Genomic DNA, 22,938 nt, shown 5'->3' with positions numbered 1-22,938 from the left:
TCCCCCCCAAAAGAGGGGGGGGGATGGAATGGACAGCAGCTGCACGCCCAGTGAGAAGGGCAGGATCTGGGTAACCGCCTGGGGTGGGAGCCCATCCAGCGCTGGCCCTATGCCCGCTCCCGAGCCCTCCCCTCCAGCAGCCCGGGGAGCAGGGTGCCGGGAGCAGCGCTGCACGCAGCAGCTGGCGCTCAGAGCGGGTGAAGGGGCCACGCCGCTCCGTGGGTCCCCGGCGCTATCCCTGCAGAGAATGGCACACGTCACCCTCCCACCGAGAATGGTAGAGTCCATCTCCCCCCCCCGTGCCAGGAAATAGTAGGTGCAACTTTCCCGTCCCCTGGAATGGTGGGAGAGGGCGGAGCCGGCGTGATGTCATCACGTGAAGCCTGCTCCGGCCGCCGTGTTGGTTGCGGGCGTGTTCCGTTGAATTCGTTCCCTGCGCGTGCGCAGAAGGGCGGTTGCTAGGCAAGGAGCGGCCCTTAGTTACCGCTCCGAGGTCGGCGGCGGGGCGCAGGAAGATGGTGGCGACTCCGCGGGTAAGGCCCGGGAGTTCACGCCCTCCTCCACCCGGGGCGATGGTGGGTAGGACTGTGAGGGGCACGCAGAGGAGGTGGAGCGGAGGCCCATGGAGACACCAGGTCAAGGGGTAGGCCAACTGCCCACCCCTGTGTGCACTGTGCCACCTCGTCCCACAGAGCATAGCTCCCCCATCGCTCAGGCAGAGCCAGCGGGCCACCCCTCCCATGGAGACAGTGGGTCAGGGGTCGCTCCCACCACGCACTGTGCTACGCTGCCCATGGAGACAGTAGGTGAAGGTGCACCACCCCGATGCTCTGTGCCAGGGGTGGCCAACCTGTGGCTCCGGAGCCACACGCGGCTCTTCAGAAGTTAATATGCGGCTCCTGGTCCAGGCACCGACTCTGGCCTCAGCTTTCCAATGGGCCGGTGTGTGTGTGTGTGTGTGTGTCGCGCGCGCGCACGCGTGCGTGCGCTCACTGCTCAACCCCTGGCTCTGCCCCAGGCCCTGCCCCTGTCCACTCTTCCCGCCCCCTCCCCATGAAACAGCTGATCACGAGGTGTGGGGAGGAAGGGAGGGTGAGGTGCAGATTGGCCGGGCTACTGGTGGGTGGGAGGCGCTAGGGTGGGGGGGAGAGGGGACTGCTGCTGATGTATTACCGTGGCTCTTTAGCAATGTACATTGGTAAATTCTGGTTCCTGCTCATGCACAGGTTGGCCACCCCTGCTCTATGCCCTTCCCCTCTACTCCCCCCCGCCCCATGCATTGTGCTACCCTCTAGTATGGAGATAGATAGCTTTATTATTTATATTGCAGTAGCACTTAGGACCCCCAGCCCTGAATAAGGATCCCATTGTACTAGGCACTGTACAAATACAGAGCAAAAAGACAGTCCCTGTTGTCCCAAAGATTTATCTCTGTGTTTAGACCTGCTTTGAACTGGGTTGGGTGACTCAGTGGTAAAAATGCCTTTGCTGCAACAGGTTAGTAGTGCAATAGTGAAACTTGCCAGAAAATGCTAGTGTCAACATAGCCTAAGTTTAACCAGCTAACCATCTGATTCTCTGCGATTATGCTTCAACCTTGACTTCCAGGAGGGGCCAGAGATAGTGGTTATTTATTTTATTTATAGAATTCCAACAGCGTGGTAGCTACTTTACAGCAAGTAGACAAGGTCCTTGCTCCAAATAGTTTAGCTCAGGGGTGTCCTATTTGTTCTTTGAAAACCATAAAAGATTGCAGCTCTCATTTTAATGTTATTTTTTGTGATTTTTTTCAATACAAAATGTTAGTGAATCTAATATAACTTTTTGATTACATATATTGAGGAAACAAAATGAGAGAGCTTGGGTGCTTCTTGGGATGTTGCCTCTCCTTTTTATTGTGTAGGGAAGTTTCTTGTAGGTTTTAGTTTTATTTTATATTTCTGTCCGTATGTTGTTTAAAATTGCAGTAAACGTTTTAAGTAACAACAACAAAGAGATTTTTAAGCCTAATTCCTCTAGTTCAGATGTTTCATTCCTGCACCAGCACATTCCACGCCAGCCAGCATCTGCGTGCATGCGTTCCATATTCAGAGACTGGTCTGAAATAGTACCTTTTTTTGCTCTTCCTTTCTGATTTTGGTTCTCTCCGTTCCTTTCATTCTTGAGGTCACTATGGAGACAGAGCTTCGGAACACCATAGTCTTCAATGCATCCAAAAAGGAGATTTTCACTGTCAACAGTGGTTACAAGTCCTTACAGAAGAGGCTTCGTAGTAAATGGAAGATACAGAGGTGGGGGATTTTCTTCAGCTCTCTTTGTCATGCTTTATAGCACAAGATTGAAACTGACATGAACAAGTAATTACATGTAAGCTAATTGGAGATGGGACCATTTTAATGCTGACTTTGGGGGGTAGTTCTTAAGATAGAAATGTTTGGGAATGTTAATAGAAAGGTAGAAGGATTATTTCCTTTGGTTCTACCCAGTGGCATTAGCTGTAGCTCTGCTGTTGCATGGTGTTGGAGGACTTTTATTTTGAACTTTCAGGTACTGTGGCAATGGAGAGGACAGAGCTTAGCTGATAATGGTGAGGTTCCAAATGTGTGTGTACTCCTCTGTGCTGCATGGAATATCTAATGATAGGAAAAGATGTTAAGATAATTTGAACCATAGCCTTTGTACATCAAGTTTATGGTATTGGTCACCCACCTGCTGTAATCAGAATTAAAACACAGAAAAATAAGAGTGGAGCTGATTGTCAGCTGATATAAATTGCCATAGCTCTAGTGAAGTCAACTGAGCTGCAACAATTTACATCAGCTGTGGATCTGCCACAGTGTTCTTTCTAGAATACTTATTTTCCTTCATCAGTTCAAATTGGTAGTTATTTGAGATAATAAAATATCAAATTTAAAACCAGAGTAAACAGATGTAAAGTGACTGACTGAAGTGACTTGCTTTGTGTTCCTCTGCCTAGTTCTTTATGTAAAGGCAGCCCAGGATTCAGTCATGGACTGTATCTAAAATTACAATGTAATGTGTCTCTTTATTAACTTATTCATAGTTTAAAAGATGAGATCACATCCGAGAAGCTAGCTGGGGTAAAATTGTGGATTACAGCAGGGCCCAGAGAGAAGTTCACTGCAGCTGAGGTAAGAAATATTCATAAAGAAGAAAAAAAGCCAACAATGGTTTGCAGATTAGTTATGCTTCCAGATTTGTCTAGGAAGACAGAAGAAAGGTGACCCAAAATATTCTGTAATAGCATTTTTGTTTGGAAAGCCTATTCTACATACATTTAGATTTGAATGCTTCTTGATCTTCTAGAGTCAAGTTGGTTGCAAGTAGCTGAAACCATTTATGCCTCATTTCCATACAGTTCTTTAGAGTTCTATACTTAGCGCCTCTAACTGTGTTCTTGTGTTTTTTTCCATCTTATTGTTTTAGTTTGAGGTTCTGAAGAAATATCTAGAAGAGGGTGGGGATATCCTGGTGATGCTGGGAGAAGGTGGTGAATCCCGATATGACACCAATATTAACTTCTTGTTAGAAGAGTATGGAATCATGGTCAATAATGGTAACTTGAACTTTTGTAGATGCAAACCATGTATGGTTCTTATTACAAATTAGGGTTTCAAAGCCACTTCCATTATAAGCCTTCTTTTTCCTCAAGTGTTGGTCTTTTAGGAGAGAGAAAAATACTCTGTGAGCTGAGTTATTCCATACTCATTCTCAGCCCAGCAGTGAATTTTTTTGCAGCCTCGTAAAATTCCATTCAGCTGTTCTTGCAATATCCAAGTGTAAATAAGCAGTGTGTCCTCACCAAATAAGACATTTTTCAGATGTTTTAGTGGCAGTTGGATAGTGGGTTCACTCTTTATTGCACCAGAGTGGTATTGAGTTCATCATAGTTTTGGAAACCTCTAAGACACACAATCAAAATTTGAACTTGTTGAACCAGATTTTTTATTTTTATTAAACCTGGCCTCCCTGTCTGTGCTTGAAAATAATTGCAGGTTCAAGTGAAGGCAGGTAGACACATGATTGTGCCTGCACTTCAGGTGATTAGGTGTCTGCATATCTTCATCTGAATTTTGGAATAAGTGTTCCCACTGTCTTTTGATGCCTGAAGTTGCAGGTCCAAAAAGAGGCCATAGGTTAAGGCTGTTCCAAGTTACGCTGGGAACCAAATAAGCCCCAGGGTTGTAGCATTAAAAATAGGAATCGAACCCACATCTCATCACTCTCAATCTTATGTTCTAAGTATTAGACAAACTGCCTCCATAAAAGATTTAAATTTCTTCTTTTTTCTTTAAGATGCTGTGGTGAGAAATGTATATTATAAGTACTTTCATCCTAAGGAAGCCTTGGTCTCCAATGGAGTTTTGAATAGGTAATTGTTTTGGGGATCTAAATCTGTGAGTAACATTATTGCAAATTCATGTAACTTTAATCAGATTTGTGTTTCTACCTCTTCTAGGGAAATCAGCAGAGCTGCAGGGAAAGCAGTGCTTGGGATAATAGATGAAGACAACAGTGGAAATGACTCACAGTAAGTGTATTTTCTTCACTAGCTTTTTCAAAGGAAAGATTTAGTACAGTCATGAAGTGTTAAATTATTGGGCCAGGGCAATGACTGAAGTACACAGTGCTTCTGTTAAGATGTCGTAATTCATTTTTTGGTCTCCGCTTCTTGCTTCTCTAGTTTCAATCCTAAATGGGTGAATTCTTTAGCAACGCTTGCCAGCCAATCTGAGTAACAATGAAGGGTTCTGAAGGGAGTCCCATCTATTCCTACTGTCCAGACCTGTGATGATTAAATGAACCTTGTATGTGGATTTGAAAAGGCTTAAAGGACATAAAATGGTGAACATCCTTAGTACCTTGCAGACGTATAGAATTGAGTGGATTAGGCAGAGGCAAGAAGAGTTCAATAGAAGGGGCGGAAAGGTGCTAATCCAGGGAAACTCATACACTTGAAGAATTTGGTGGTTTTCCCTCTTTCTTTCCCCTTGTAGTTCCTTTACTTTGCTCTGGGCAGAAGAATACTGAAGAACCATCAGCCTTTCCACAAACAGCTGTAGCTAATTGTGTTTTTTCTTACGGTTTATTTCTGGGCTGTACTGATTACGGTGCTCATTACAGGAAAGAATTTAAGTGCAGAAAGATTTAGTATAGTTATGTTCCAGAATATTTATTTGTTTGAGAGTTAATTACCACTACTTGTCTCTCGTATCTAGGAATACCTGAGAGGTAACTAAAAGGTTACACTTAAACTTCTTGAAAATTCCAACCGTAAAAAACTGTGGAAATATTCCCACATCTTATTCTAGTCAGCAAGATTTCAAAAGTGTGCTTTTGTGAGCCTGCACTGTCCCTGACACAAGTCAGGATTTATGCACACAGACCATGACTTGTACGTGTGCCAAATTATGCATTTGAAAATCTGAGTCTCAGCTTGGTTAATATTACTCATGCCTCTAACTCTAAACAAACAATGCAGAATTGAACATCAATCACTTATCAGGAATATCATCGACAAATCTAAAGTTAAGAAATCTAGTCTCTGAAATTTAGCAGACACTAATGAAATGCTTGTATTTTCTGCAGGGCTCTCACTTTTGTGTATCCCTTTGGTGCCACACTGAATGTGATGAAACCAGCCGTGGCTGTTCTGTCCACAGGATCTGTCTGCTTTCCACTCAACAGACCCATTCTGGCTTTTTACCATTATAAGGTACAATACTGCATGAAATAAGCTATCCATCCCCCAGTAAAGAAATGCAACGGTATGGTATGGCAGATCTACATACACCTGTTTCTACTCCCAAAGCACCTATGAACCCTTGAGCCCGCTTGACAGTTCTTTGATTCTTTTTTCTGGAAAGCTCTATTGCACAGAGTTCAAAGAAGAAAAATGTTTGATCATCACCAAAGATTATGTACTTTTTGTTTCTTATTTCCAGTTTTACTCTCTTTCCACCATTGTAGTAACCATCTAGTAACCATTATCAGTTCAGCTGCATAGGTAGGCAATTTTGAGTTAGGGACTCTTGGAACTGAAAAGATGTTTGTATCCATGATCTTAGCCATTGGCTTTGGTTTGGTACTTGCTAGTTTGCAAACATTTCTTCATAATAAGTACTAAGTGATGCTTACATTTAATGGTTAATATGTTAACATGAAATTTTATATTTGGTATCTTAGCGATGTAGGGACTCCTCCCCTAAATGTGCACAAAGTTACAGATACATGTTATGGATAAAATAGACCCCATAAAAAATCAGAGGCAATAAAAGTGCATGAAGTCATATTATGACAAGGTCTCCAGCCCATTTAAGACAGGGGAGCCTGGGGCAGCACTTGCCAAATCGCAGCCTGCCTACTTCCATGGCAATGATAGACGGAACAGTTTTCTCGCCCACCACTCTTACTTACATTTATGGAGCAAGTGTTTATACATGTGGTCATTTTGAAATTACATGCACAAACATACATTTCTGAAATATGTTAACCATCAAGTCCATATAAAGCCTTGATCCCCCTTGGATCAGAACCGTGCCGGTTCAAATTGCATTTCAACACTGCTGTTTAGCTGAGTTCTAGCACTCTTTCCTTGGACAGGAATATTTTATCTGAGAACCATAACAACATACCAGTGCTATGGACTAAACCGTAAAGTGGTTATCCAAACCCTTAGGTAGTCTGTTGCATCAGTTAATAACTGAAGTCTAACAGGGTTGTCAGATGAAAAAAATTCTAGACCATACAGGCCAAGGAAACTGGATCAGAAATGTGAATTTAAACACAGTTGCTGCTAGCAGGTTTGTCGCAAAGGAGACAGGGCATAAATGTGTAATGTATTTTTAAAAGCTCTTTAATTAAATTTTAGTGAATATTATCTTCCCTAAATTTCTGAATGTGTAAGTTTTCTTTTGGTTTTGATATAGTGAGAAAATTAAATGAACACTTGTCTGAGAGATGAGAACCTGATAATCTGAAGCCAGTCTTTTAAATTTATTTAGGCAACAATTGCATGTGCAAATCAGATAACGGTGCATGCCCATCCATCTAATTCATAATTTGTGTGTGTGATCTGATTTCACTGCACAAGTGAAAGGGCTTGTATATTTTGTGAGCACAACAGCGTGCCTCGGCTATATGGAAATTTGGCCCTTGATTCTCAACAAAATTACCAATGATCTTCTAAAGATTCTGCTTCTTTCCTCAGAGGGGGTAAGAAAATGTTGTTTCCATCAGAGTTCTCATCACGTACTCTCCCTGGCAATCTCCCTTTTGATATAAGAAAATAGCATGAAAGTCAAGGGAGTAGAACTGATCTTTAATTAGGCTTTCTTTTTTTCTATTTAGCTGGAGGAAATTATAGACAAAATGCTGGAAGATGAAGCTGAAGACAATGGTAGAATCTCTGTCAGGGCAGAGAAAAGGATTAGAAAGAAAATATATAATCTGTTTGAGAGAAGTGAGGTAGGGAAAAGAATAGCAATATATAATGAAAGAACAGTAGATAAGCTTAATAAGGAAATCAGAAAGGAGGTAAATGAGGCTATTTGAGAACAAAATAACAGACATATCCAAAACACAGACCTACTAGTAATGGGGGACTTTAATTCCCCTGACATCCGCTAGAAAAGTAATACATCAAAATTCAGAATTTCCAATAAGTTCTTGGAATGAATGGGGGACAACTTTTTGTTTCAGTAGGTGGAGGAAGCAGCCAGGTGGACAGCCATTTTAGTTTTGATTCTGACACATAGGGAAGAAATGGCTGCGAATTTAAAAGTTGAAGGCAGTTTGGGTGAAAGTGATTAATAAGTGATAGAGTTCATTTTTCTAAGAGTTTGTCTACATTACCCACTGGATCGACAGGCAGCGATCGATCCAGCAGGGGTTGATTTATCGTATCTAGTCTAGACACGATAAATCGACCGCCAAGCGCTCTCCCATCGACTCTGGTACTCCATCAGGGCGAGAAGCACAGGCAGAGTTGACGGGAGAGCATCAGCCATTGACTTACCGCAGTGAAGACACCGCAGTAAGTAGATCTAAGTACGTCGACTTCAGCTATGTTATTCACATAGCTGAAGTTGCATAACTTAGATGGATTTCTCCCCACCCCCAGCGTAGACCAGGCCTAAGGAAAGGAAGGAGTGAGAGCAGCAGAATGAGGACAATGACTTCAAAAAAGCAGATTTTAACAGGGGTAAGGTCCCATGGGAAGAATATGTAAGGGAAAGATGAGTTCAGGCGAGCTAGCAGTTTCTCAAGAAGACACTATTTAAAGATACAAAAACAAACTATCCCAATGTGAAGGAATGATATGAAGAATAGTAAGAGGCCAGCATGGCTCCATCAGGAGCTCTTTAAAGTCCTGAAAATCTAAAAGGAATCTTACACAAAGTGGAAACATCGACATATTGTTAAGGAGGACTGCAGAAGAATAACACAAGTAGCAAAATCAGAAAGGCTAAGGCACAAATGAGTTAAATCTAATAAGGGACATAACAGGCAAAAAGAAGAGGTTCTTTAAATACATTAGGAATAAGACAAAGATGAAGGAAATTGTAGGTCTCTGTGTAGCAGGGAAGGAGAGTGCTTAAATGACAACATCAAGAAAGCTGCGGTGTTTAGTTCCTGTTTTGCTTCAGTTTTCACTAAAAAGGTAAATTGTGACCAGATACATAATACAATTAATATTAACAAGGAAGAAGGAGTATAAGCCAAAATAGGGAAAGAACAGGTTAAAGAATACAGTAGAACCCCCTTTATCCAAGCCTCTACTATCCGGCTCTCAGTATTAACCGAGCCACTAGTGTGCACACACAGGAATATGGGAAACTGATGCTTCAGCCGCAGGCAGCGGAGCTGACAGTGGGAGCCCACTGTCCAGAGCTGAAGCTCTTTGTCCATTCTCCAGATTATCTGAACTTTTGATTATCCGATCTGACCCCTGTCCCAGTGAGGTTGGATTAATGGGGTTCCACTGTATTTAGGTAAGTTAGATGTACTCAAGTCGGCAGGGCTTGATCCTAAGGAACTAGTTGAAGCAATCTTGGAACCATTAAGGACTGTCTTTGAGACCTCATGGAGGACCAGTGAGGTTCCAGAGGACTGGAGAAGGGCAAACATTGTACCTATCTTTTAAAAGGGGAACAAAGAGGATGAGGAAATTATAGACCAGTCAGCCTAACTTTGATACCTAGAAAGGTACTGGAACAAATTACTGTACAATCAGTTTGTAAGCACCTGGAGGATAATAGGGTTATAAGGAATAGCCCCTTGGATTTGTCAAGAACATATAATTCCAAACCAACCTAATTTCCTTCTTTTGAGAGGGTTACTGGCCTTGTGGATAGGGAGGAAGCAATAGACACGATATATCTTGATTTCATAATTAAATTAGGGAGATGTGATCTAGATGAAATTGCTGTAGGATGGGTGCATAACTTGAAAGATTGTACTCAGAGTAGTTATCAATAGTTTGCTGTCAAACTGGGAGGATGTATCTAATGGAGTCCCACAAGTGTCAGTCCTGGGTCTGGTACTATTCAGTATGTTCATTAGCGACTTGGATTATGGAATGGAGAGTATGCTTATAAAATTTGAAGATGATCCCAAATTGGGAGGGGTTGCAAACACTTTGGAGGATGGGATTAGAATTCAAAATCACCTTGAAAATTGGAGGATTGGTCTGAATTCAATGAGATGAAATTCAATAAAGATAAGTGCAAAGTACTACATTCAGGAAGGAAAAATCAAATGCACAAGTACAAAATGGGGAATAACTGGCTAGGCAGTAGTACTGCTGAAAAGGATCTGGGGGTATAGTGGATCACAAATTGAAAATGAGTCATCAATATGAAGCAGTTGCAAAAAAGGCTAATATCAGTCTGAGGTGTATTAACAGGAGTGTCGTATGTAAGACATGGGAGGTAATTGTCCCTCTCTACTTGGCCATGGTGAGGCATTAGCTGGAGTACTGTATCTAGTTCTGAGCGCCACACTTCAAGAAAGATCTGGACCAAGTGGAGGGAGTCCAGAGAAGAGTAACCAAAATGATAAAAGGTTTAGAAAACCTGACCTATTTGAAAAGGTTAAAAAAACCGGGCATGTTTAGTTTTGAGAAAAGAAGACTGAGGGGGGACTTGATAAGTCTTCAGATATGGTAAGGGCTGTTATAAAAAGGACGGTGATCAATTGTTTTCCATGTCAACTGAAGGTAGCACAAGAAGTCATCTGCCTAATCTGTAGCAAGGGAGATTTAGGTTAGATATTTGGAAAATCTAACTATAAAGATAGTTAAGCACTGGAATAGACTTCCGAGGGAGGTTGTAGAATCCTCATCATTATAGATTTTAAAGAACCGGTTAGACAAGCACCTGTCAAGGAAGACTGTGACATTCCTGAGGGTACAATTTGAACTGTTGAACCGTTGTCCTCTCAAATCTCTAACCTGGCATGCCTTTTATACTGCTTCGCTGGTAGAGCAACCACTTGCACACACAGCCTCTAACGTGTAAAATCTGTTCCAACTGAATTACATGAATGCTGCGTCCAGTCACTCATGAATTACATACAGAGCGATGCCAGCAACTTCCCAGTCCCAGATCTTCTCCCAGAAATGTGCATCTTTTACTGGCCAGCACTCTACTGGACTATGCATTTCATTAATAGAAAATGATATTCACAAACCTTGTTATCTCACGTGGAGATTCCCAACACCTCAATCCAAACATGCAGTGGTTTAGATAAAATAATAAAACAAGTTTATTAACTACTGAAAAATAGATTTTAAGTGATTACAAGTAATGAGGCATAAAAGTCAGAATTGGTTACAAATAAAATAAATGATAAAATGCAGATTGGTATCCAATTTAGCAAGCTAAATGGATTCAAAGCAAAGGTTTTTCTCACCCTGTACTCTTCACAGTCCTTATTGACTGGAAGCCTCCAGACCAGGACCCCTCCTATGGTTCAGTGTTTCTTCAGGTGTTGCTGCTGTGAGCAGAGACGAGTGGAGTAGAGAGAGTCGATTTGGAAGCCTCTGTTTCTCATTCTTATACCGTTCTCCCCTCTTTGAGGATTACCTCCAGCTGGGGTTCAGGTTACAGTCAGTCTGTTTACCCAGAAACCCCTCAGCTGTTCCATTGCCAATATGTAAAGTTCTCGTTCTTACCCTTCTTTCGGCCAAAGAATGGCTTCTTAATCAGGTGATAGCCCACGATAGTCCATTTGATTATGCTGATACTTGGCCGGGGTGTCAGTATGTCTTTTGTGTCTGAAAAACTGGTTTGGGCCTGTTTTTCTAACTTTGGAACTTGGCACAGCAATATTATACAGTAGAATCTTATAAATTTACATACAGTGTTGCCACACATATTTTACCAGGACAATAATGTTCAGCAGATTGAGTTTTCAAGTGATACCTCACAAGGTATACTTTGTACAAAATGGTTTTGTAAAAGAATGTACATGGGGTACAGTCTGTCACAATGATCTAGTGTATTTGGTCCTGCACGAAGGACTGGACTAGATGACCTCTTAAGGTTCCTTCTATCCCTACATTTCTATGATTCTGTGAAACAGTAACAGCTGAGGATGTGTTAGGGGATAAAAGTCACTTGCTTTAGGTTGTTTCCTTTCCTGGGGTCATTTACCAAGTAGGAGCTAAATAGAAAGTACAAGCATTCCATTCATACTCAGAAATTTACCATTATGTTTATCCTTTGATCGATACAAGTAAACTGGAACCCTGTTTGAAGCAAGTTCAAGTTCTTTACAACAGCAGTTTTTATGGTTACATTATTTGCTATGAATTTTTATCTTGGTGCCCACAAGAAATATTACTGGTTGTTGTGCTGTCTTGAAAACTTACTATTTCTTTGGGGGAAGGGTGTCCTTATACATAATTCTTTATATGACATTTTTAATTCAGGTAATTAAAATATAATTGTGTGCATTTTTTGTAATTCTACTTATAAACAGCAAAAATTGCTATGCCTTTGTTTTGTTAGCTAGCCTGGGGCTTTGAAAGCTATGTTGACTTGCATGCATGCCTCACTTTTGCAGGTACTGACTCTGAATTACTCAAGAGAACTAATCTCATGCGCACCTATGTATTAATCTCAGTTAAGATCTTATCTTTCTTGCTCCTATTGATGAGTAGGTTTGTTTTTTTAAGGAGTCAAAAACTACAATAAAATACATACAATTTGCTTATTGTTGATGTAATCTTATTTGTTGCTCTGCTTTGTGGAATGCCCATGAAATAGCTCTCCAATCCCATTAATACAGAGCACTTCTTCTAAGGTAATCTTAATAAAAGAATAAATCTTCTAAAATAATGCATTTATTTTATACTAATGCTACACGTTCAACAGATTGTCCTCTTGCAAGTTGTCATACCTACTTCTTGTTCCAAAGTTCCCATTTCCCTCTAATTAAAATAATGTAATAGTTTAGAGCATGGTATGAAATCCCCTGAATGTTTGGGATCTGACTTTTTTTTTATATGTTAACTTTGTTGACAGAACCAAGGTGGAAAAATGGCAGTGTTGGGATCTTGCCACATGTTCAGTGACCAATATTTGGATAAAGAAGAAAATGGCAAGATCATGGTAGACTTTTAAAATATATTTTAAAATTATCATTAGTCTTTTCATAGCATTCACAAGCACACCCAACCCTTGTAGTTTGTTCCCAGAGCACAGATACTAGCATCGCTATGAAATAGTTGGGGGATGGAGAACCAGACTTGGCATTGAAATAGTGAGAGAGATTTTCAAAGGCACTGATAGCAGTTGAGCACCTAACTCTGTATGTTGCAAAGCGGAATTCTGGAGAGCTTTTTACTGCTTCTGCTCTCTTGACCATGATTATGTTTGTGTGTGTGTGTGTGTTTGTGTGTGTGTGTGTTTAAAATATGCAGTAGGGTTTTTTTGGTCATTAAATAGTTGAAATTTGTCACAGCTAGACATGTGGCAACACAATTAATAATATTTTGCACTTACAGCTCCTTTTGTTTAAATATCACAAAGTGCTTCACAAAAGTTGGCATGTATTACTATCCCTGTCTGTTTATTTAAAAAAAAGGGGGGGGGGTTAGAGAATTTTGGTATTACAATCATTGTTCTAGCCCTAGATAACTGTTCTACTTGATCCAGATTATTAGGCAATTTGTGTCTACATGTTCTTTCAGTTTCTGTATGTGTTTCTTTGTAACATGACTTCTTTTGTAGGCTGATTTGTAACTGCATCTTGAGCTTCGTGCACCTCTCTATGCATTTTCCTTTTTAAAACAAATATTATGAAAGTAGTATTCTGACTGGCTGATAAAGGACTGTCATGATTTGCATTGCTATACAAATACATGTTAAAAACATAAGGCCAAATTAACCTCTCTAAGTTAACGCAACTCAGTTGAGTTGCACTTCCCGTTTGTCCTCATAGTCCTTGCCCAAGTCCAGTAGCTAGCAATCTCTACTGTTAAAGTATTCCCCCTGAAAGTACAATTCAGCAATCATTTACCCATTATTGCATTTTTCAAGAACACTTATGAACTTCAGACAGCCCACGTTTTTCAGGTGGATGAACTGAATTGGTTTTCATCCTCTTGCCTTGCAATTGACCTGCATCCATTATAAAGTGCACTCCTTGCCATGTTTTTGTTGCTTTGATAAGTAATACAAATACTCTTAATATTACCGGTTTTCTCCCCCTGATATTCTTTATTGTTTTATCCGGCTCCTTTCATATTTACGTCATCTCTTCCAACGGGTGGATTTGACAAGGAGTTTTAAAATGTTTTAGCATTACAGTAAATTATTCGGGCACTCCAAAAAATTAACATGCATCTGTGGATCCACAGGATGTGATTTTCCAGTGGCTCACAACCACGGACATCCATTTAAATCAGATTGATGCAGAGGAACCTGAGGTAAGAGACATTCATCGTGTGATAGCTAATAATCTTTTAATCCACTAGGACCAGAATTACAGAAGTACCTGCCTAGCACCCCATAGTTCAAGGCTGTATCTATGTTATTACAGATACACAGATGTTACTCTGAAACCTGTTCTTATTACAGATCCCTTAGGACAGGGTAGTAAATAGGCAGACAGCAGGCCAAATCCTGATCACCAGATGCTTTTGAATGGACCCCTAAATCTTTTCATTTACATATTATCATTATTATTATTATATTTTCTCTGGAGTCTGGACCATGACTATACCTTAACCAAGAAATCTGGACCTTGACAAAAAATAATTGACTTCCCCTGCCTTAAGAGTTTTGTTTAATTTTCAGGTTTAAAAAGTCTCCTCAGACTGAAACTTGGCAAGTCAGATCTCTCTCTAGCAGGGCATTTTGTTAAATGTTTTTGTTGTTGAGTAATAACATGTCAGTTGCCACTGATTGAAAATAACAAGAAGACATTAAAATACAATTATAGTCTTACTTAAACCCCCATAATCTGGAATCTCTCAGATCAAGATTCAGTCCTCATTATCTGCGCTCTTTGAGACATCAGCATGGATGCTAACCCTGATGTGCTGGTCAAGCTTTTACCTAGATATTTGAGTTTGGATCCTGAACTCAAATGTTCAACATTTTAGAGAGATATGTAAGAACAAACAGTATTTTAATGTACCTTCTAATGTGGCTTTTGTTGGTATTGCATCCAGATGTTGTAGTGAATGAACTTCAAGGTCTCAAAAACTGAAACTGTTTTCGGGGGAATTTTGGAGATATCCTTGGCGTTTTTGCCACATGTAGATTAGGATTTACTGCCGTATTTGGGTAGTTATTCATCATAAAATGTCAGTCATGGACGTGTTTTTATCCTAGTTGCCACTGGTTTCTGTGATGGGTTGGATCACAGAAACCCCCTTGGGACTGCCACCTGATATGCCAAGACTACTTCTGACCCTGCTTTCCTGCCCAGTCAGCTTAGGACTTCAGTGCCCTGCCTGGTCTGAGCCAGACCCACTAGCCTGCTGCAAAGACAGACCCAGGTCTGAACCATGTCCCCTAACAGCTGTAGGCTCAATTGAAAGCAGCTTACAGAAGTGTTCCTGTCTTTAACACTCAGATGCCCAACTCCCAGTGGGGTCCAGATCCTATATAAATCCATTTTACTTTGTATAAAGCTTATACAGGGTAAACTCATAAATTGTTCGCCCTCTATAACACTGATAGAGAGATATGCATAGCTGTTTGTACCCCCAAGTATTAATACATATTCTGGGTTAATTAATAAGTAAAAAGTGATTTTATTAAATATAGAAAGTAGGATTTAAGTGGTTCCAAGTAGTAACAGACAGAACAAAGTGAATTACCAAGTACAGTAAAACGAAACATGCAAATCTAAACCTAATACAGTAATACAACTGAATATAGGTAAAATCTCACCCTTAGAGATGCTTCAATAAATTTCTTTCTCAGACTGGACACCTTCCTAGTCTGGGCACAATCCTTTCCCCTGGTACAGCTCTTGTTCCAGCTCAGGTGTTAGCTAGGGGATTCCTCATGATGGCTCTTCGTTGTTCTGTTCCACCCATTTATATATCTTTTGCATATGGTGGGAATCCTTTGTCCCTCTGGGTTCCCACCCTTCCTTCTCATTGGAAAAGCACCAAGTTTAAAAATGGATTCCAGTTCAGGTGACATGATCACATGTCCTGTGAGACCCCAACCTCCATTCCTCCCAGCCTGACTCACAGGAAGGCCTGCCTGAAAACAGCAATCCACAGTCAATTATCCTGGCTGATGGGAGCCATCAAGATTCCAAACCACCATTAATTGCCCACACTTTGCATAATTACAGTAGGCCCTCTGAGTTGTATCTGAAACTAGAAATATGAAATATAAGAGTGATACATTTATAGACATAGGATGAACACACTCAGTAGATTAAGCTTTGTAATGATACCTTACAAGAGACCTTTTGCATAAAGCATATTCCAGTTACATTATATTCACACTCATTGGCATATTTTTGTAAAATCATATAGAGTGCATCACAGTTACCATTCCTTTTTTCCAGATTTTTTTAGATTACTTTAAACTTTATTGTGGAGACCACTTTTTAAGTCTGATACTTTTGCATTTCTGCTCTGCGCCCTCACACTTCAGGGGCAAACATGTAGCAAATAGAACATTTCTTTAGCTGAGTGGGGACAAGCCAATTGGTCAATTTGGGGGCAAACTTTTGAAAAATGTTGCATATGAATGTATTTTCTTTTACTTGAAAATACCTTACACACACAGGGGAAGAGGGAATTGCTCTATAAATAACACACACAAGTTAATCTGAACTTCAATTTGACAAGCTTGCAATCTATTAATTAGCAGCAGATTTGGCACACTTGACACACCTACTAGTTCCTGAAGCACAAGGGTGTGGAACAGCAGAAAAAATCAGTTGCGGGCCACACACAGCCCCACGGTGGGGGGGCCAGAGGCAGCTCGGGGCTTCCCCTAGGCTCTGGGGTGGGGCCAGAAATGAGGGGTTCAGGATGTGGGAGGGGGATCCGGGCTGGGTCTGAGGGGTTTGGAGTGTGGGAGCAGGTTCAGGGCTTGGGCAGGGGGTTGGGGTGCAGGCTCTGGGAGGGAGTTAGGGTGCAGGAGGGGGCTCATGGCAGGGGGTTTGGGGTGGGTGTACATTCTTTGGGAGTGGGTTGGTGCTCAGGGCTGGGGCTGGGGGTAGGGGTGTAGGGAGGGGTGCGGGCTCCGACTGGGTGCTGCTTTCCTCAGGCAGCTCTCAGTTGGTGGCGCAGCAGGGCTAAGGCAGGATCCCCTCCACCCTGGCCCCGTGCCGCTCCCGGAAGCGGCCACGATGTGGCCAGGCAGCTACGCATGGTGCGCGCTGCCAGTGGTGCGCCTGCAGGCACCGCCCCCGCAGCTCCCATTGGCTGCGGTTGGGGGTAGGCACACACAGAGTCAGAGCTTCTCTGATCGCCTCTGTGCCTAGCTGGGGCCACAGGGACAGCCGACCGACTGGCCTGGCACCTTAGCTTCCACCTGCAGCAGGCAAGCTGGCGCTCGTGTTCACTTTCTTTTCACATGAAACTAAATAGTTCTCTGTGACATTCTTAACGAAGTATAGTGACCTGCATTGTGAAGAGTCTTGGGAGGGAAAAAGTGTAAACTGAAGTTATCTCATCTAGAAAAAATGATTTATTTTTTTAAGTGAAGTACAAAGTAGGAGGAGCGTATTTGAGGTAGTTCCCCTTACTCATAGCAGTGTCATTGTGTTCAGATTTCAGACTATACGATGCTTCCGGATATAGCCACTCTGTCTGAGCGACTACGAGTGTGTCTACAAGAGGGAGACGAGAACCCACGAGATTTCACAACGCTCTTTGATATGTCAATTTATCAGCTGGATACAACCTCCCTCCCTAAAGTTATCAAGTTAGCACCTATGAAGTGTTTGTGTGTTTGGTCTTATTCTGCATTTCCTCTGGGTGTGTTTGTAAGCATACCTATACTGAAGGAAACACTTTCACTTCCTTAATGTAATCTTGTAAGATGCTGATTAGATGCATACCCTGAACTTTCACCCTGGGACACTTGGATTTAAACATGCCATAGGTTACAAATAGAAAAGCTGAGCAATCTATCTGCATTGTAGTGAGTGCTTGTCCATTTTTTAGAAGCAGTTGCTTTGTAGTTGTTGCAGAGATCAAAGTTACTGTGTAAGTGTGGTCATAAAAGAACCCATGACATATTTTCACAAATAGGGTGTTAACCTTGGTGTCCTGGGCAAATTCAAATTCACAGTCTGTATCTTACACATGCAAGTGTAAACAGACAATGTATTATCATCTCCTCCCCTCAGACTGTGCCTTTTTCTTGATTGTAGATCTTATGAACAGCTGAATGTGAAACATGAACCTCTCCAGCTCATTCAGCCTCAGTTTGAGACTCCACTACCTGCACTCCAGCCAGCTGTGAGTAATCTTACCTGACTGAGCTCCTGACTGACCCCTGAGAGGCACAGAATCCACCTTGTAATGTGAACCTCTCTTTATTGTAAAGAACTACATGGAAGAGACAGAAACGGTAGAACATTAACCATTTGAGTGCCTTAGTACATGCCTTTTATGAAGTAGCACTCTTTATGGTCTTATGAATGTGTGTTCAGTCAGATTATGTGACTGAAAACAATGAAACCCCTTAAGTGCACACAGGATAAGCAAACTGAGACAGCTGCCAGCAGAACCCACTATATCCTGGAGATGTTAAAATGCTCCATACATCTAGTGTTTCCACAAGTCTCCCTAGCTGCTTTATGTTGCTCTGAGCCAGAGGTGCCCAGTGTTTTTAGTGTGAAGGCCAAATGTTATTTCAGAAAGGTCCTGGGGCCACAGTCAGTATCTTAACTCTTTCCCTAGGTTCAGGCAGAGGCAGTCAGGCTCCCATCCTGCTCTCGTTAGGGCTCCCACAAGGAGGCAGCGGAGCAGCCAGAGCTATTCTATCCTTGCTGAGCTCACATCAGAGCTGTTCCTGCAGCTGCGAGGAATCACAGGCTTTGGAGACTGAACCCCATGCTACTTTGACTGTAGAAAGGGGGTGGAGGTGGGCAGACACATATCTTTTCCGAGCCTTGAGTAGAAGAATGTGATAGAAACTGCACATTCAGACTCTAGCTGTTTCTTGGCCCCCTATATAGGAATAACCAGGCCAGAAGAGGATCTAGTTCTTGTCCTTGGTTTTAATTGGTTTAAAAAGAAAACAACTAAGAGAATAAAATGAAATGGGGAAAAAGGAGAGGTGCTGGCATGCTTGTTCCTAGGCAATATGTAGACTATCTAGTTATTTTTATGAAATTAGGGCTGTCAAGCGATTAAAAAAATTAACCATGATTAACCACGCAGTTAAAAAAAAATTTAAACAATACTACTACTTATATATTATGAGATATAAGTTTAACAATACCATTTACTTAATATTTGTGGATGTTTTCTACATTTTCAAATATATTGATTTCAATTACAACACAGAATACAAAGTGTACAGTGCTCACTTTATATTTATTTCTGACTACAAATATTTGCACTGTAAAAAAAGCAAAAGAAATAGTATTTTTCAATTCGCCTAATACAAGTACTGTAGCGCAACCTCTTTATCGTGAAAGTTGAACTTACAAATGTAGAATTATGTACAAAAAATAACTGCATTCAAAAATAAAACAATTATAAATCTTTAGAGCCAACAAGTCTACTCGGTCCTACTTCTTGTTCAGCCAATAGCTCAGACAAACAAGATTGTTTACATTTGCAGGAGATAATGCTGCCCGCTTCTTGTTTACAGTGTCACCTAAAAGTGAGAACAGGTATGCGCATAACACTTTTGTAGCCAGCATTGCAAGGTACATGCCAAATATGCTAAACATTCGTATGCCCCTTCATGCTTCAGCCACGAATCCAGAGGACATGCTTCCATGCTGATGACATTCATTAAAAAAATAACGCATTAATTAAATTTGTGATGGAACTCCTTAGTGGAGAATTGTATGTTCCCAGCTGTTTTACTCACATTCTGCCATATGTTTCATGTTATAGTAGTCTTGGATGATGACCCAGCACCTGTAGTTCATTTTTAAGAACACTTTTGCTGCAGATTTGACAATACACAAAGAAGGTACCAATGTGAGATTTCTAAAGATAGCTACAGCACTCGACTAAAGGTTTAAGAATCTGAAGTGCCTTCCAAAATCTGAAAGGGGTGAGGTGTGAAGCATGCTTTCAGAAATCTTAAAAGAGCAATACTCTGATGCAGAAACTACAGAACCCTAACCACCAAAAAAGAAAATCAACTTTCTGCTGGTAGCATATGACTCAGATGATGAAAATGAACATGTGTTGGTCTGTACTACTTTAGATCATTATTGAGCAAAACCCATCATCAGCATGGACGCATGTCCTATGGAATGGTGATTGAAGCATGAAGGAACATATTGAATCTTTAGCGCATCTGGCATGTAAATACCTTGCGACGCCAGCTACAACGGTGCCATGCAAACTCCTGTTCTCACTTTCAGATGACACAGTAAACAAAAAGCGGGCAGCCTTATCTCCTGCAAATGTAAACAAACTTGTTTGTCTGAGCAATTGGCTGAACAAGAAGTAAGACCGACTGGACTTATAGGCTCTAAAGATTTATAATTGTTTTGTTTTTGAGTGCAGTTATGTAACACAAATATTTCTACGTTTATAAGTTGCACTTTCACGATAAAGACTGCACTACAGTACTTGTATGAGGTGAATTGCAAAATACTATTATCATTTTTACAGTGCAAATATTTGTTATAAAAAATAAAGTGAGCACTGTACACTTTGTATTCTGTGTTGTAATTGAAATAAATATATTTGAAAATGTAGGAAAAAAATCCAAAAATATTTAATAAATTTCAATCGGTATTCTTTTAACAGTGTGATTAAAACTGCGATTAATCGTGATTAACTCAAAAAAATTAACTTGTGCGAGTTAACTGCAATTAATCGACAGCTCTATATGAAATACAAATGAAGTTTTGAAATGTGTTCAGTTTATGGTGGAGTTTTGGCTTATCGTAGATTTCCAAAAGGCTCTACTGATATCCAAGTTGAAAGCTGTCTCCTAGTTTTCTACAGCATGTAAGGAAAACACTTGACAGTAAAATACATTAAATCTTCTCTTGTAGGTTTTCCCGCCTGCTTTCAGAGAATTACCTCCGCCCAGGCTGGACCTGTTTGACTTAGATGAAACGTTCTCCTCTGAGAAAGCTCGTCTTGCACAGATTACAAACAAATGTAAGCAAGGCAAACTTCTGAAGTTGGATTACATTCATATTTATACAGAAGTCCCATTCTTTTGAGAAAAACTTTAGCAAAATAACTTGAGACATTTTAGCTGCAGTAGGAACATAGGGCCTGATTTTCAGATGTACGGTGCCCCTACAGCTTCACATTGATTTTATCTAGGGTTAGGGGTTCTTAGTATCTCTGGAAATCAGGTCCATGGAAAATATCCTTCTCACATGCATGACATGTTGTAGATCAAAATGTTAATAGCAGAGTGACTCTTCTTTTTCCGAGTCTCCTGCCTTCCTCTCCAATCATTGTCCAGAATGACTTCCAGAGCTGTAGTCGCTAGGATATGATTCTTGGAGCCATACATGTTAAAGGATCCTAGATTCCTCTCACTAATTTGTGATGGAAATTACTCTAAAAAATACTTTAAAGTGTTCAGTATCAGGATCTAGTGGGGCCACTCAGAATCCCTGATCCTGCTGTGAATCTCAGTAGTGGGACTACAGCTGATTTGATATTAATGGGTCTCTCATTTTGCTTCTGCTTTCTGGTCCATGTCTTTATGCATGAATGATTTCCATGTGTGTGTGAGCGAGTGAGAGAGAGAGAGTGTGTGTGATTTGTCTCTCTCACTCTGTGCGTCCTTGTTAGGTACTGAAGACGACCTGGAGTTTTATGTCAGAAAATGTGGTGATATCTTAGGGGTAACAAACAAACTCCCAAAGGAGCAGCAAGATGCCAAGCATATCTTGGAGCACATCTTCTTCCAAGTGGTAGAGTTCAAGAAGTTGAATCAGGTACATTGTTTTAATAGCAGAACAGCTAATGTATGGAAAGTATGATGTTAGGTATGACCCTCTGTCATGGGGTGCTCTACTCACAGCAAAGGGCACCTCTTTGTGGCTGCGTCTGGGGATTAGCTTCATTCAGATCTGATACCCCCTTCTGCTGCTTACTGCATGCCCTACTGTGTCTGTCTCTCCCTCCTTGCAACTCAAGGTACTCTGTCTTCATGGCTTGATCCTCCAGCCAGGTCACTATAGTCTGTTAGAACCAGATCTTCAAAGGTATTTAGGCTCCTAACTGCTTTTGATTTCAGTGGGAGTTAGGAGCCTAAATACTTTTGAGGCTCTGGGTCTCAGTAACTGAGAATAGAGCATTCCTGATGGTGCTACAAAGTTTAGGGCTGCTGGGTCAATTGTGAACGCCTCCCTTCTGATCAGCTGTTTCATTAATAGGGCTTCCAGGTTTACATCAGTAAAAGTACATGTTAAAGGTGAAGGATTTTGGTTTTTTTTAAGTGTATAACTTTTACTGTATATTGTCCTTTCTTCTCCCCACCCCTGTAAAGGAACATGATATTGACACAAGTGAAGCTGGATTCCAGAATGGTTACTGAGCACTGGCTTTTCCTGTCAGAGGGAGAGACCGACTGACCTTCTTAGCAAAAATATTTACTGTACCTCCCTCAGTGTAAATTATTTTTCTACTTATTTATTCAATATATTGGTTGACATTGCCTCAGCAATTCTCTTTGAACCTTTGGGTGTTGTAAATATGTATAAAGTCTTCAACTGGTACTTTTTTTTTTTAATGCCAGATTAGGGTTTGCCTTGTAAGTGGCAATAATTTTCAAAAGCTTTTTATGTAACACATATTCCATATTTAATCTTGTTTCTATTTTTGTATTGGAGCTATAATTCTGTAATTTGTGAAATATTCTTATGTTAAGAAAATATTTCATTCCAAACCCTACTTCGATCTCTGGTATTTATTTTCCTGTCTCTAATGCTTGCAGAATTTGTTTGAGTATAAAATGTTTGTTTTACATATGCTTGTAGTTTTTTAATTGCATAGTAGAAGAGAGGCCACTCATCTGTGATTTTTGTGTGTGTGTGTGTGCGCGCGCGCGCTGGAGAGCAGAGTATGTAGCCATAAGTAGAATTGGGACTGAAACTCATATGCTAATCTCTCACCCTGTGGCTGCCTCCTGATTGACAGTCAAGAGAAGTAGGTTTGTCACTACAGAGGAAAAGATGAGCTTCCAAACAGAGGGAAAGGAGTATACTTAGGCAAAGATAAGAAGATTCTTTGTGGATCAGTCTTTGTAAAGTGTAAGG

General features: G+C 40.9%; 1 protein-coding gene across 2 annotated transcripts; it reads left to right on the top strand.

The window, feature by feature from the left end:
• The first annotated feature begins 377 nt into the window (after nt 1-377).
• Nucleotides 378-22,781, top strand: IFT52 (intraflagellar transport 52). 2 transcript variants are annotated; one of them, XM_074970233.1, is made up of 14 exons: nt 378-533; nt 2,167-2,291; nt 3,065-3,152; nt 3,448-3,577; nt 4,318-4,393; nt 4,481-4,552; nt 5,611-5,737; nt 12,552-12,638; nt 13,889-13,957; nt 17,281-17,435; nt 17,887-17,974; nt 20,710-20,818; nt 21,470-21,615; nt 22,170-22,775. In XM_074970233.1, the coding sequence occupies exons 1-14, from the start codon at nt 516-518 to the stop codon at nt 22,215-22,217; spliced, it is 1,338 nt and encodes a 445-aa protein (XP_074826334.1). In that variant the 5' UTR covers nt 378-515; the 3' UTR covers nt 22,218-22,775. The 2 variants fall into 2 exon arrangements, with proteins under 2 accessions (XP_074826334.1, XP_074826335.1); XM_074970234.1 differs by lacking the exon at nt 3,065-3,152 and having other exon boundaries at nt 22,170-22,781.
• Nucleotides 22,782-22,938: the final 157 nt, after the last annotated feature.

This window comes from Natator depressus, chromosome 13 (genome assembly GCF_965152275.1).
Source record: "Natator depressus isolate rNatDep1 chromosome 13, rNatDep2.hap1, whole genome shotgun sequence".
NCBI lineage: Eukaryota > Metazoa > Chordata > Testudines > Cheloniidae > Natator > Natator depressus.
This window is presented reverse-complemented; position numbering and strand designations above follow the sequence as displayed.